Consider the following 16,132-nt stretch of genomic DNA (forward strand, 5'->3'; position numbering starts at 1 on the left):
GATGACAAAAACAGTAACAAGGAAACAAAAATACATAGTGCCTGTTAGACCATCAAAATGTAGACTTGAAACTTGAAAAAATCACTGTTAGGAAAACACCAAGTGCGCTTTTTTAACCACAAGCTCGCAAGTGGACTTAAATGAAGAAAGGTGCAAATGAAAAAAGAATTAATATAACTACATGTAATGCAAGGAGAAATAACTATAAACACAAAAACAATTATATGGACAAATGAACTGACAAAACTACAGTTAAGTGAAATATATGAATAAAAATCATATATATAGTTCAAAAATCAATTTAAATATCTGATTCAGGTTTAATTAGTGGTATTCTTAATTAACCTTCTATATTCCTAGTCTAGCCACTATTTCAAAGAACATGTGTTATCACTTTTCCAGTTGTAGCTATTTTTTGGTCGGAACAGTTTTATAATGAGGTATACACGTTAGCACCTTGGTGCAAGTACTGAAGCACCATCTAAATTGGCAAAGCAACTCAGCTGTGTTGCACCTAACTTCAGTGCGCTTCAAGTGAGCTTTAATAACACCAGAGTATTAGATTTTTTGGGTACAATGGAAAGAACAATACCGCCTCTCTACCCTTTTCGGGGTAGGGTAAGGTCTGCGTACGATCTACTCTCCCCAGACCCCACTAGTGGGATTTTACTGGGTATGTTGTTGTTTGTTTGTAATGGAAAGAACAATACCAGAGTATGAGAATAATGACACTGGCGTCATCTTCCCCAGTTTTAGTCTTTCAGAAAGGAGGTACCGATGCTTCTTGAAGTCCATGGTTGCAAGTATATAAACAAGAAAAGAAAGGAAAATCTATGTTTAAGTACTGGTTGTTCTGCAGTCATATATGAGACAAGTATTAAAAACCTCTAAAGCATATTAATGAGTCACCAGAGGCTGTAGGAATTAACATTGGTATACTTATTCGCGCTAACACTTCTGCTGCAGTAATAGGAACATAATGAAACATGGTCCAACTTTCAAGCAAGGAAGAAACTAAAACTTAACCTTGTTAAGAAACCAGTTACAGGGAAATGGAGATGAACAGTGGCATGTCTCATCGAGGTTAGGTTTGCTTATTTTGCCACACAGAATACTCATGGTGAACAGAAAACCAAAAAAAAAAAAATATATATATATATATATATATATATATATATATATGTGTGTGTCTATATACAAACAAGCGAAGAAACAAATTGTTAGAAGTGAAACTAATCTCAATGAACAAGGAGCATATAACAGGTGTTACAGAACGGCCCAAACACCACCTTTACCACCCTCAGGAATCAATACATCAAAATCACTTACAGTCCATTCAGCAGTAGCTCCTTGGCTGCTAACGTATATTTCTGTACCAACATTAAGTGAAGACCACACACGCTTTGCCGGTTTGGTTCCTGGATCCTGTGTAAGTAAGATTAGAAGAAATCAGTCACCTCTCTGTATATCTAGAATACACAATCTACCAGAACGCCGCAGCACTGTATATCTACAATTAATCTATGCAATACTGAATGGATAAGCAAAACTGACTTCCCCATAAAGGGCAGCAAACACGAAAATAAAGGCAGGGTTGACTAATTAGCTCACAAGTACAAAATTAAAATGCATTCTAAAGCTTAAAGAAATTTTAAATCTGAATCAACATACTTTCTTATCATCAGGCAATACAGCTGTCACACGCCCTTGTAGTTTTCTCACTATATTAGACTGAGATGCTAAACAGGAAGTAAGCTAACAGGTTTCTGAAAAATTAAGGTACAGTAGAACCGTTTTGATCAATGGAAAACCTTTTATGCTTGCATCTTAGATTCCTTGTTTCCCACAGAGTTAAAATCAAAGTAGAAAATTGTTGGAGCCCCAAAAACATAGGAAAATGAGTAACCAAATGTATCATCCATGTTTGATTCCAGAGAACCTAAGTGAAAGCGTTGGACTCGGCAACAACACCATAAAGAAAAGAAAAGGAAAAAGAACACCCCTTTCCACAAAATTCACAAACCAGATTATGCAAGAATTAGGATTACCTGGTAAAAGTATAACCGATTGGATAAAGCTCCTACATCAAGCTCCCAACTCCTAGCATCCCCAATCCACCCCTCTCCTTTTTTTGACGGATAACCGTGCACAGCCCACTCTGGATGTGGCAGTATTTGCACCAATTCTTGAGCTTGTGGATTGCTGTATGGGTCACATATATCATATGGTTTCTCTAAATAATTTGCATTTCCAGGAGCACAATAGAGATGATAAGCAGAGTAAGGGAACCGAGAAGTATCATTTCTGTATATTATCTCCCCATTAGGGATAACGTGGTAGGGTGGACAGGACACAAGGTTATCAGGACGACACCAACTTGTGGTTGCTGGATTGATAATCATCTCACTATATCTTGTCACATCTGTTAAAACATCTCCATCACATGGATCTCCATTATTTTTCCAGCAGCTTCCAATGTCGAGAAGATAAAACTGGCTATTGGAGCCTCCTCCTTGTCTAACTTCAAGTGTCAACTTTACCTTGAAGTTGGGTGACTCCGGAAGCTGCAAGTGAAAAAGAAAAAACGAATTTGCTTAAATATGAACTTACAGCTCTTTCCCCTTTCTGAAAGTGAGAAAAAATCACAGCATGAGACTGATACCCAAGTCTTTAAGAGTCATCCCGTGATGGTGAGACAAAATCACTACATACACTTAGTGCGCAAGTTTCATATCAGTAAAATCCTACATTTATAGAATAAGAACTTCCATAGGGAACAAAGCTGTACTCACAAACCTTTCTCATAATTCCACGGCCACTATAGTGATATCCTCCATTAAACCCTTCTGCCGCATCTGATCTTAGATACAACATAAGCCATGGATACTTGAATGATGTCGTCAATTTGTTTGAGACAATCCAACTACCTGTGCTTAAATTCTTTTGCCATGAAACTGAGAAAAAAGATTTTCCATCTAGACCGGCAGTTAAATTGGCGTCAAGGTCATATGTTCCATAGAAACCTCCAATCAAAGATGCATGCTTCCCGTAGACTATCCTTGAGTAGTTATGGTATACAAGTGGCTGATTCATGCAGCCCTCACCAAAACATGGAAAATTTCTACCAGTCACTATCTTAGAAACTTTCCGACCATTTTCAGGACAAAGAGTTGTGTTCTTGTCAAAATTTCCGTTTTTGAGCATTATCATCCAATGATACCATGGCTCAGCAGAATCATGCCCTTCACAAAGTGAACCAAGATACCGCTCCTTTTCCGCAGCATAAAGATCAGGATCCGTGTAAGCTTTATAATTCCCATCTGGAAATTTATCTCCAACTCCTAATCTATTGTCTACTTCTGTCACTTTATGGTGTACTTTACAAGTGCTCCGTTTTTGAAGAAGTGGATCGCCCAGAATATCTTGGTCACCTCACCATAAAACCAAACCCAGTAAGAGCGGGCAGATCATACAGTTGGTCTATGCTAGCATTTACACAAGGCAATTAAGTCTATGATTCATGTAATTGAGTTCATCTAACAATATTCTTCCCAAATCTTTCTGCTTTTTCTTCACCATGAGAATCAGATTGTATATAACAAAAGAACTACCTTTAGAAAAGGGAAAAGAAAGGGAAGAACAAAAGAAGGATAAACGCTTCAAAGGAAAATTAGACTGTTAACCTTGAACATAGTAGCAATGATGGTTAGTTTATAAGGGAAACTATATCAGGTTCAATTTCTTTTCAACGACAGTGACGGCAATAATGAAGCTAGGACAACTAATAATAGCTTGGAGCAATGAATAGATGACCATTAAAGCTTCTTGAACTCTGATTTAATGACAACTTAAAGCTGCAGACTGCAGTACAATGCTCATCCAAGTTTGGATATAATAGCATCAGACATTTTTTTACTATAAGATGCCACAACAAGAGAAAAATTAAAATATCGGCCAGTTCTTTTCCTCCATAATTTGTGGCACTGGATTCGACCTCATGGCTCGTATAGAATAAACAGTGCGAAAAGAAAGAAGGGAATGTTGTAGTCGGATATCCCCAGGACTAAATGGTCCATCTTGCTACAAATTACTGTTCCAAAGGGAATGTATTCTAGTAACAGTCAAGATTTAGTAAAGTCAGTTTTTCTCCCATACAAATGGTAGTCTTGATATTAAAGAAACACTATGTGTCAAGTGTTAACTACAAAAACCCCTCAATTCCATCAATTATATAGAAATCAACTTATGTATCAAGCATGCTATCAATCCAGTAAATTACGACGTAATACAACATCAACCTCATACAAGTTCATGAGTAATGCCGAATTCAAGATTTGTCTTTCCAACACATTCCCATGGTTTAGCAGGTATCAATCAATTATAGACTCACACACTTATGCATGACATATTACCATTCTCCACCACTTCAAAGATAACAGAGTAAGATCTTCTAAACAAAGATTAGGACTTTTCTAATATCATATGAATCAACATCAAGATTCTTCATTCAACTCATTTTTTTCAAGGGAGCTTAGGCACTACCCAAAAAAAAAAAGAACTACTAATATTAATATCAAATATTAAATTATACTATTTCCCAAATGCAAGTCCATACCTATAGATACATGCTTCCCTCTATGTTTACGAGTTTCTGATTCTCATATTTACCTCGGTGATATTGGTAAATTATACAATTTTGTGAACTCTCTCGTCTAAAAACTTAAATTGCCAAGGATGCAATACTTTGATTCTTTTTATTGGACCACAAACATGAAGAATCTTTGTTGATGCTCGACTGCAATATGAATTATAGCACCCAGACCTAACAGTCAATGAGTGGATAAACACTACGGGAGACTAGGGTAAAAATCCTAGCAAAGACTCACAGAGGTCAATTACTCAATATTAGGGGTGTTCAAAACCGAACCGAAACCGAAGCTTAATGGCTTATTAGTATCGGGTTAACAGTTTAACGGACGGGGAACGGATTGAAATTTTTTTATTAACGGCTTATCGGTTTGGGGGCAGATTATTCAATTTTCTTAACGGATAATCCGTTAACCCGTTAAGAATATATATATATATACATATAAAATTTATTTCTATCCATATATATATTAAATAATCAAAAACCCTTCTTCCACTTCCAGTACTCTATCTCTATTCTCTATTACTAATTTACTATTAGACAAATTTTAATTTCTTGCTTCGCGCATTCTTTCAATCCTATCAAACCAAACACAATTTACTTGATTGCTTCACGTATTCTTACCACCTCCAGTAGGTGTAGTGGAAGTACCAAAACTTAACAAACAAGAGATAGTTTAACGAGTTGAATCTGCTGTTAAATTGGGTTTAACACATACATCTGTAGGTTTGCATGTAAAAAAAAACGTCAGTCCGCACACATTTCGGCAGGTGGTCTTGGATTGTTTAGAAATTAGAGCGACACCTAAAGAAAATTGGAGCAGTTATAAAACAAGAGCAAGAAATCCCATTCTTTGACCAACATCAACATACATTTGAAGCACGACGAAGCAAATTTTGGACCCTCGCTAAATTTGGTAAATTGCGTCATGTTCAATATAGATTGAATTAGGCCGATAACCGCCCAATAAGAGCTAAACCAATACCAATCCGCCCAGGATCAATCTAAACCAACCCATCATATTATGTATACGATTCAACATGCCAACTATTAAACAACTTATTAGAAATACAAGACAGCCAATCAGAAATGTCACGAAATCCCCCGCTCTTCGGGGGTGCCCTCAGCGTCGAGGAACATGTACTAGGGTGTATGTGCGACTCGTTTAGATCATGAGCTGGCACAAAAGCAAGAAAACGACTTTTACAGTATCAATGATCAGTACCGGTGAATGGGATAGGATGGAAGAAGGAACTCCATTCATTATTAAAAAAAAACTCTATCATATCCCTCTATTGTGTATGAAGTTTATGGTTTCCGTTGGTGTAAATCCAATCACCTGAATTTAAGATGATAAGAAATTCTCCATTGGTAACAAAATATCTTATCGGGTGGCTAGCGGATTAATACATCTAAAAGCCGATAACCGATAAGCCAAACCGTTAAGAGTAAATAACCGCCCAATCCACCCGATAAGCAGCCCTACTCAATATAGGATGTAGCAAGTACCTTATGAATAGTTGATGTGGCAAGTTGACTAAGACACCACAGTTATTAAAAAAAATAATAGAATTATATTAACTACCTTATAGTTTTGGAGCAACGGTAAAGTTATCTCCATATGACCTTTATGTCACGGGTTCATTAATGTATGCATTAGGATAAACTGTCTACATCACATCCTAGGGGGTGTGGCCCGTCCACGGACCCTGCGTGAATGCAGAATGCTTTGTGCACCGGGCTGTCGACATTTTTAGTTATGAGGTCAGCAATATGATATAACAGTAAATAACTAACTAGTGTAAACCTGTGAGAGAAGGAGAACAGTGAAGATCAGCACAGTCAGCAAGTCTGGGGCTGCCCATAAGGGGAGCTTCATTTCCAACTTCATTGCAGAAATTCCAAGCTTCCAATGCAAATCTGGCATTTGGGTTTCTCATTCCAGGGTCACCAATTGCAGAAACATAGGAATCTTGGACTGCATCACAAATATGAAGGAGCAGAGTGAAAAGTAAAGTTAAATAGAAATAACCCATGAGATTTATTCTCAAAATCCTTCACTGATAAAAAAACAGCAAGAACCGTGAATTTATTATGCTAAGTGTTGTTTCATTTTCATTTTCATTTTCAGTGATTGATGATTAAGGAACAAAATAGACTTCCCTTTTGAGTTACTACTGATTTTGCCGTCCAAGCTAAGAGTTCCATGGAAAAGTCCAATTTAGAGGAAAACTATGTATTGTAAAGATTTTTTACTTTATACCCCTCAAGACTTTAATAATCACGAAGGGGGAGTTGTGGACGGGTAAAGTTGTTTTTGTATGATCTATAGTGTAGACGTACAAAATTTTATTAGATTTTAGTCCATAAGGTATTCGGATTTAATCTTAAATAAATATATTTTGGTCCAAATAAATGTTATGGGCTAATATAATTGGATTAATTAGTTAAGTCCAATAAATATTGGTTGGGCTATACAAGTGATGAGCCATTTTATTATGCCCAATATATCATCTTCCTAGGGGCCCAATTTAGTGTCACGTGTTGTCGCGCTCTCTTTTTCTCGCGAAATCGGGTTTATGACATTTGGGAGGACAACTCATTCCTTTTGGGAGTTGGGTTTGATTTGAAGAGTCGCCACCTAATGATCATGGTGCATTAGGACACCAAGGAGATTTGATTTGAGTAACCAGAGATTTGGTAAGGGCTTGAAATTATTCTAAGGGGAAGGTGTTAGGCACCCCTCAGAATCCACTAGTGTGGTTCCCGGCCAGACTATTATTGTGAATTTGGGTACAATTAGCATACAAACAAATAGGGCTCAAATAAGAGGGGATTTCATCACATAAAGGTTTGAAAGTAAACAAGGTTTGAAAGAATAATTAGAAAAGCTGATTTTAGAAACAAAGAGTTAAAATGCTGAAAAGAAAGAAATAAAGAATGAAGGGAGAGGGGTCCTAGGTTTATTAATAATATGGATCACCCCACACAATGCCCGATAATATACTCCTCAATGAGGGGCTACACGTGACATTATCGCGTGGTCATCATATCCATATCTACCCTTCCCACCCCGTTAAGGTATTAAAGCGCGGAATGGTCTCGTTTACCTATTGCATGCTATTACCCGTCCCAATCCTATCAGTCCCGGAGGTATTAGGACTACTAATCCTAAAGGGAAGGGATGTTAGGCTTATTTGTGGTTTCAAAGGGGAAAAATTCTAAGGCGACATACAAAACACGTATAACAAGTTGGGGGAAAGCACATAACAAGCAAAGGCTCAAATATACCCCCTTTAAACAAAGAAGCACGTAATTAGCATGACTTACACATACTGTTTAGGGTCTGATTGAATACTAAACGTGAAATAACTTACAGGTTGAGGCAGACTGATTTATTACATAATTCAGATAAGAAGCCCAAATTAGGCCTGCTAGCTGGTTGTAGTTAATAGACCAGATTCAGTTTATAACTTTACCATAAGGCTTGCCTAAGTGTTGGACAAGGATCCTATAGGCATGGTATCTATTTAATTCAGAAAGCAATGAAATAACAAGGTCTAAAATAAACTAGATACGTACTGGTTAACAGGGAAGTCAGGTTATTTAAAAGAGAGGCAAGTTTTAATGAGGGTTATAAGTTCTGCAACTGATAGTACCCATTATTACTGATTTTAGCTCTATTCGTGAATGAAGCGATTCAGATTCGATTAGGAGTTCCTATAGGCATGATTTCTAGGCGTTGTTGATTGTAAGCCTTTGCAGACATGGTATAAAATGCAGAAGACTCATTTTTAAGCCTATGAACATGATATCTAGATGCAGAATTTGTTTAAGACCTATGAACATGATATCTAAGTGCGAAATTTGTTTAAGACCTATGAACATGATATCTAGGTGCGAAATTTGTTTAAGACCTATGAACATGATATCTAGGTGCGATTGAACGTACAGATTTAGATAATCCTGTAAGCATGATTTCTATATGAATGTAGTAGTCCTATGATCATGATTTCTATGTGAATGATGGGTATACAGAATTCAGAAGGACCTATAGGCATCATTTCTATGTGCATATGCAGAATTCAAAATTCCTATAGGCATGGTATCTACCCTTTTTGCATACATAGTTACCCGTCCCTTTTTACTAACCATCCCCAAGAGTTTATTACAAGTTATTACAGCCCGAAATAAGGTAAAATACATCAGAAAGAAAATAAATAAAAGTACAACCAAGGAGAGCCTGATTCAGACTTCATGTCCGAAATACGAGGTAAATCAACTCCAAGAGATCAGGATCCAAAGCCTTTCTCCCATTTGAGTGTGTCAAAGTTCCCTAAGAGCCTCGAAGGGACTCCGGGCAATGCTCACACCCAAATGTATTATCAGATTGGGGATGAGTGCAGTGTGGAAGGGCCAGCCCTCAAGTGTCCAAGTTCAGAGGGAACTCAAAGGGTCCCAAGGCAGGGCTCATCGGAGGGGGCAGAACTTAAAGACTAAGAAAGTGTGCAAGTGCAGAACAAAATGCTAAAAGGGGAAAGGGAGGGGGAAACGGCTACAAGTAAGCACACATAAGGGGTTCAGGGGAATATGGAGATTGTAAAGAGCCTATTGCTTAGGCATGGGCAGACTTTAGGCATGCCTAGCAATGGAGAGTGCTAGCACACCTATAAGCCTGCCAGAACACACACTATTAGAGGCTAGGATCCCAGGGGATCAAGTCTGATTCATGGATAATAACTTGCAGTATTGCCATGCCTCAAACCATAGCATGAACACATAGGGGTAGGGGTTTTGGATTCACAATAGAACAGGCAGAAAGAAATCAGTATGCTAGAGTAAGTGTTGAACTATACAGAAGCAGTAAGCAAACAGGGGTACAAAAGCAGTAAGAAAAACACATTGTTGTGGTGCTACAAAGCTTAAATCAGGACATACCAGTTTCAAAGTAGCAAATAGAGAAAGCAGGCAGCAAAACTTGTAAACAGGCCATAGTACAAACAATAAGAGAGAATACTTTTTGAGTGTAAGTATAAGTTCAGAAAGACTACGAATGATGGGGTTTCCTGTGTTAATGAAAGAGTCGTGTACTTATAGTGTGAAAAACATGAAGAAATAAGGTAAGAAAACAATTAAGGAACTGGGTATCAATTAAAATCAATCAGTGCAAGACTTCCTTTAATTAAGGAATTCAGACTTACACGGTAATGAGCAAGAAAATTATTTAAGGAAAGAGATCAAACAAGCATCTTGTGCAAAGCAGGCAATTAGGGGTAAATACATCGGAGTTTATTTAAGGGCAGAAATTTGAAATACACGGTTACATAAATAAGGTAGAAAATCAATTAGTACACAGTAAATCAAGGAGTCAGAGGTTTGTAATTATTGGTCCATGAATAAACCAAGTCAGAAAAGCTAAGGAAAGTTTTCGACTCAAACCAAGCAATAGGAAAATCGGCAAACAAGGAAAGAAGATCAATCAGATTTTCACAAAGGAAGTCTGAAATCAATCAAAGAAAGCCATTTTAGAGGAGAGTTCAGCACATATAAAGAGCACACAAACATGCTAAGCTGAATTTAGGGCAAATAAACGTCATGCCATTGCAAAAATGGTAGTCACATAGGTCAGCGGCGTAGAAGAGAGATAGTATCAAATAGCATACAAAGGGTCTAGTATAAGGACCTTAGAAGAGTTTAGTAGAGAATCAGAATTGCCTAAAGAAATTGAGATTGAAACAAAGATTTCAAGATTCAGTTGAGCAACAGAGGAAACAAATTTAGAAACTCGAAATAGTTAGGGTTTCTAAAATCAAACAATTTCCAAGATGAAGGACAAGCATACCACATAGCTAATGGTCTCAAAACTCGGATGAACCCCCAAATTCTAGGGTTTTTATCATCAATCGAGTGCAGAGATGAGAGGACAAGTAATTAAGGAAAAAGATACTAATCGAAACAGGTTCAGGGGTCTCAGAAAAGAACTGAGACCTTTAACATGCTTTTTCAGTAGCAGGAACTCATGAGAAGCATAGTAAAAGAACAACATGCGAAACACAGTAGAAGAACTCAAAGAAACATAGTAGAAGTAACTAATAAGAACAGAGTAGGAGAAACATATAAAGAAGCATAGTAGAAGAAACAAGAACACAGTAGAAGAAACTTAATAAGAAACATAGTAGAAGAAGCACACAAGAGAAAAAGAAAATCAGAGAAACATCTAAATAACTCAAAAACCCTAGATCGGAAAAATAAAGGTTTTGAAAGCATAGTTTTGCAAGAAATATCAAGAAGTCGTTTAAAAGTTTAGGGAAAACACGGATCTAGAACAGATCTAAAGAACTCAGAAGAACCTCAAAAACTAGGGTTTCAGAGGAACCCAAATGGTGAGAAAGGCTTGGATAGTCGTTGATCTAAGCAGGAGGAGTCGAGGTCAAGCTCGAAACAGACATGGCTTGCCGGAGCAAGGCCGGAGATGGCCATAAAACTTGAATCAAGCAAGGTCTGGATGAAGCTTCTTCGCGGTCAGGCCATGAAACTTCAGCAACCAAGCGTACAGGAACCATAGAAGGCTGGTAGGTGGTGAGACCACCATGGATTCAGGCCAGGAGGTGGCCGGAGAAGGCGAGTGAAGCTCATCAGAGCGGAGGGGAAAGGGGAAGGTTCTAGAGAGAACCAGAGATAGAGAGATAGAGATGAGAGTCGGTTGAGTGAGGAATGAGAGGGGTTTGGGGGGGGGAGGGGGTCGGTTTGTTTAAGTTTAGGTTAGGAAAAGGAAGTCTGGACGGTTCGTAGTACTAAATTAAGTGTANGACCGTTGATCAAAATTGATCAACAGCAAAGATTTAATCTGATTGGGTCGGGTAGATTTAGGGATTGGGCTTGGGTCTTTGGGCTGGTTTAATTAGGGGATATAAGCTGGTTTAATTAGGCTAGATTAGAAAGCCAAATCTGGCTATAAGTTAAATAGCCCCTTTTTCCCATTTAATTTATAGAAAATAGTAAATAAGTTTCTGAAAAATTAATTGAAAGCACTAAAATGATTTATAATATATAATTATCAATTTAAAAATATGAAATCCCATTTTATAAACATGAGACGAATTTAAATCTAAAAATGGTTAATATTGCAATTATGCAATTTTATCCTTAAAAATACTAAATAAATTTGTAAAAATATCTTAGCTATATTTTAGTATAAACATGAGAATCCAATAAATGAATCACCAAAAATGATAATTTTGGGGACAATTATTGTTTTTTCTTGATAAAATAGGGCAGTAAATTGATTTAAAAATATTCAAAAAATTAAGGAAAAATAATGAAACCTTGGGATATGCTTATATATGCATATACAGACTGTTTTGAAGGTATTTTACATATTTAAAAATACAGGAAAAAATTGGGTATCAACAACTGCCCCTCTTTACCCGGGAAGGATTAAAGAGTTGTCGGGTAAAGATATGATGGCCAATTTTGACCGAACGAAATGGTTTGAAGAGGTTTGGCCGTGCTTTGGCTTCTGAGCTGCCTACATATCCCTGGTCTTACAGGAATCGGGCCATATGTAGTTCAGGATCCACCGGCGGAGTATGCCGATGGAAGCTTTCAAGCACGGACGCAATATTTAGGATAGGGCTGCGGGGAACTGGAGCGAAATCGCTCCTGCCGAGATGGCCGTTGCTGGCTGGTTTACCTGCAAATAAGCAAATACGTGCATATATTGTGCATAAATTTAAACGTGATGCAAATTCCCGTCGGACCATGAATGTTGTCTTTGGACGGTTAGAATGACGTCCTTAAACCATGATGTCCTGGGCCATGAAGCGTATAATAAAGGATTCGCAGGCCATGAAATGATGCTCTCGGGCTATGGGAATGATGCCTCCGAACCATGATGCCTTTGAATAATGATATGCAAAAGATTAAAAGGGGTCCTTAGGCCATGATATGGTGTTCTCGGGCTATGACAATGGTGCCTCCGAACAATGACGCCCTCGGATAATTTGGCGATCTTTCAGCCCATGAAATGCAATATTTGGCGATCTTTCAGCCCATGAGATGCGAAAGGTGGCGATCTTTCAGCCATGCAAGCGTAAATAAAAGTGGCGATCTTTCAGCCATGCAGAATGTGAATAAAGTGGCGATCTTTCAGCCATGCAAGCGTAAGTAAGATGGAGATCTTTCAGCCATGCAGAATGTGAATAAAGTGGCGATCTTTCAGCCATGCAAGCGTAAGTAAGATGGAGATCTTTCAGCCATGCAAGTGTAAATAAGGTGGTGATCTTTCAGTCATGCAAATGTAAATAAGGTGGAGAAATTGTTTAGTCTCGGAAGGCAGAATGGTAGCCTTATGCAATGCAGAAAAATGCAGATGGAGACAGTGTTTAGTCTCGGAAGGCAGGATGGTAGCCTTATGCAATGCACAAAAATGCAGATGGAGACAGTGTTTAGTCTCGGAAGGCAGAATGGTAGCCTTATGCAATGCAGAAAATGCAGATGGAGACAGTGTTTAGTCTCGGAAGGCAGAATGGTAGCCTTATGCAATGCAGAAAATGTAGATGGAGACAGTGTTTAGTCTCGGAAGGCAGAACGGTAGCCTTATGCAACGCAAAAAATAAAAATAAAAATAAAATGGCAAATGGTAATAGAGTTCTTAGCTGATAGTAGGTTGCGATATTGTGACTGCTGGGGATATCGCGATATAGGGAATATTGCCGGCGTGCGTGGATAGCAAATGCTGGTAAATGCAAGAATTCTGAGGGTTGCATTCCTGAACAACGTTTGTCTTGTGAGTGTATAGTATGTCAGGTGATTTAGCAATCTAAGTGTCTGCATCCAAAGAAAAATCATGAGTTTTGTAGAGGGGAGGTTAGTTCGTATCCCTACTGGCCATGTTTGACCCGTTCGACTTTGATCTGGTGATACGGTATATACCATTGGGGTAGCGTTGCTAAACAAAGCGACTTCGATAATAAACAACATGAATTTGTAAAAGTATATATATGACATAAGTATATATTTATAAAACAACTTTTAGATGAACCGACGACTGTGACGTGGCTCAAGACATTACAACCTCTCTTGCTATGGAATTTTGAGGGTCCTCCTCAAAATTCTGCCCCAGTTTAATGGGTTGATGCTTCTGACGGCTGTTTGCGATAATTGACTGAAATTACTTCGGAATTTTGAGGGTCCTCCTCAAAATTCTGCCCCAGTTTCCAATTGCGGGGGAAATGAAATTTTTATTGAATTGTGACCGAACCCATAAGGCTGCCTACATATCCCCTCTTAAACGGGAATCAGGTCAGACGTAGTTCAAATTACATCATATAGGAAAGCACAAAGATTACACATAATAGCGCTTGACTGCATCTGAATTAATCGGTTTCGGCCAAACTTCTCCATCTATTTCTGCAAGTATAAGGGCTCCTCCTGTCAGAACCCGGTGAACCAAGTATAGACCTTGCCAGTTGGGAGAGAATTTCCCTTTGGCTTCATCTTGATGTGGGAAGATTTTCTTTAATACCAGCTGCCCTGGTGTGAACTGTCTCGGCTTGACTCTCTTGTTGAAGGCTCTGGACATTCTGTTTTGATAAAGCTGACCATGGCAAACTGCATTCATTCTTTTTCCATCTATAAGAGCTAGCTGTTCGTAACGACTCTTCATCCATGCTGCGTCGTCGAGCTCAGCTTCTTGTATGATCCTTAAGGAAGGAATTTCTACTTTGGCGGGAATGACTGCTTCTGTACCATAAACCAACATATAGGGGGTTGCCCCGGTTGACATGCGGATAGTGGTGCGATACCCCAATAGAGCAAACGATAGCTTTTCGTGCCATTGCTTATGCTTCTCTATCATTTTTCTCAATATCTTCTTGATGTTCTTGTTGGCGGCTTCTACGGCTCCGTTCATCTGAGGCCTGTAGGCTGTAGAATTCTTGTGTTTGATCCTCAAGGTTTCACACATAGCTTTCATCAAGTCACTGTTGAGGTTGGAGCCATTATCAGTAATGATCGACTCTGGAATCCCGAACCGACAGACGATACGATCGCGGACAAAGTCTGCCACGACTTTCTTAGTCACTGCTTTGTAAGATGCTGCCTCGACCCATTTGGTGAAATAGTCAATGGCTACTAAGATGAACCTGTGCCCGTTGGAAGCGGCCGGCTCGATTGGTCCAATAACATCCATTCCCCAAGCGGCGAAAGGCCATGGTGAGCTTGTTGCATTAAGTTCATTTGGTGGCACCTTTATCATGTCTGCACGTATCTGGCAGCGGTGGCATTTCCGGACGTACTGGATGCAGTCCGTTTCCATAGTCATCCAAAAGTAACCAGCTCGGAGTATCTTCTTGGCTAAAATAAAACCGTTCATATGTGGACCACAGGTCCCAGCGTGAATCTCCTCTAGTAGTCTGGATGCTTCCTTTGCGTCGACACACCTTAATAATCCCAAATCAGGGGTCCTCCTATACAGGATTCCTCCGCTGTGAAAGAAGTTGTTGGATAACCTCCGAAGTGTGCGCTTCTGGGTGTGATTGGCAAGCTCCGGGTAATCTCCTTTCGCCAAATATTCCTTGATATCATGAAACCAAGGTTTTTCGTCAGCTTCTTCTTCAACGTGGGCACAATAGGCTGGCTGATCATGGATCTTTACTAGAATGGGATCGATGAAGTTTTTGTCTGGATGTTGTATCATGGATGACAGGGTAGCCAATGTATCGGCAAATTCATTCTGGATTCTGGGAACATGTTGGAATTCCGTCTTCGTGAACCTCTTCCTCAGTTCTTGCACGTGATGCAGATATGGGAGTATCTTAGAGTTCTTGGTTGCCCATTCTCCTCGTACCTGATGTATAAGCAAATGTGAATCTCCGATTACTAGCAATTCTTGAATGTTCATGTCAATAGCCATCTTGAGCCCTAAGATGCAGGCTTCGTACTCGGCCATATTGTTGGTGCACGGGAACCTGAGTTTGGCAAACACCGGATAATGCTGACCGATTTCTGATACTAGGACTGCTCCCACGCCGACTCCTTTGAAATTCGCTGCTCCGTCGAAAAACATTCTCCACCTATCATAGGATTCTGCAATGTCTTCTCCTATGAATGATACCTCTTCATCGGGAAAATACGTTTTCAGGGGTTCGTATTCTCCATCTACGGGATTCTCGGCAAGGTGGTCTGCCAGTGCTTGTCCCTTGACCGCTTTCTGAGTTATGTAGACAATGTCGAATTCACTCAATAGGATTTGCCACTTGGCTAGCTTGCCGGTGGGCATGAGCTTCTGAAAAATGTACTTCAAGGGATCCATCCTTGATATGAGATATGTAATATAGGCACAGAAGTAGTGCCTTAGCTTCTGGGCCACCCAAGTTAGAGCACAACAGGTGCGCTCCAACAGGGAATTTCGGGCCTCGTACGGAGTGAATATCTTGCTGAGATAGTAAATGGCCTGTTCCTTTCTCCCTGTTTCATCATGCT

The 16,132-nt window shown here is 39.1% G+C and overlaps 1 protein-coding gene across 2 annotated transcripts; it reads right to left on the reverse strand.

The window, feature by feature from the left end:
• Window positions 1–563: 563 nt before the first annotated feature.
• LOC109237934 lies at window positions 564–6,888 on the reverse strand. Of its 2 annotated transcripts, none has more exons than XM_019404332.1 (4): window positions 6,456–6,888; window positions 2,797–3,422; window positions 2,049–2,564; window positions 564–1,425 (listed from the first exon to the last, which is right to left on the reverse strand). In XM_019404332.1, exons 1-4 carry the CDS (start codon window positions 6,682–6,684, stop codon window positions 1,267–1,269), a joined length of 1,530 nt encoding a protein of 509 aa, XP_019259877.1. In that variant the 5' UTR covers window positions 6,685–6,888; the 3' UTR covers window positions 564–1,266. The 2 variants fall into 2 exon arrangements, with proteins under 2 accessions (XP_019259877.1, XP_019259876.1); XM_019404331.1 differs by having other exon boundaries at window positions 2,797–3,431.
• Between the last annotated feature and the right edge of the window lie 9,244 nt (window positions 6,889–16,132).

This window comes from Nicotiana attenuata, unplaced genomic scaffold, assembly GCF_001879085.1.
Source record: "Nicotiana attenuata strain UT unplaced genomic scaffold, NIATTr2, whole genome shotgun sequence".
NCBI classification, from domain to species: domain Eukaryota; kingdom Viridiplantae; phylum Streptophyta; class Magnoliopsida; order Solanales; family Solanaceae; genus Nicotiana; species Nicotiana attenuata.

Excerpts from the sequence above, each read along its gene's own strand:
- LOC109237934 (XM_019404331.1), bottom strand. The coding sequence starts at position 6,684 with ATGGGTTATTTCTATTTAACTTTACTTTTCACTCTGCTCCTTCATATT. Across the intron at positions 3,432-6,455 it reads CTGTTCTCCTTCTCTCACAG|GTGACCAAGATATTCTGGGC; the intron begins GTTTACACTAGT and ends TTTTATGGTGAG. Across the intron at positions 1,426-2,048 it reads ATCGGTTATACTTTTACCAG|GATCCAGGAACCAAACCGGC; the intron begins GTAATCCTAATT and ends TTACTTACACAG.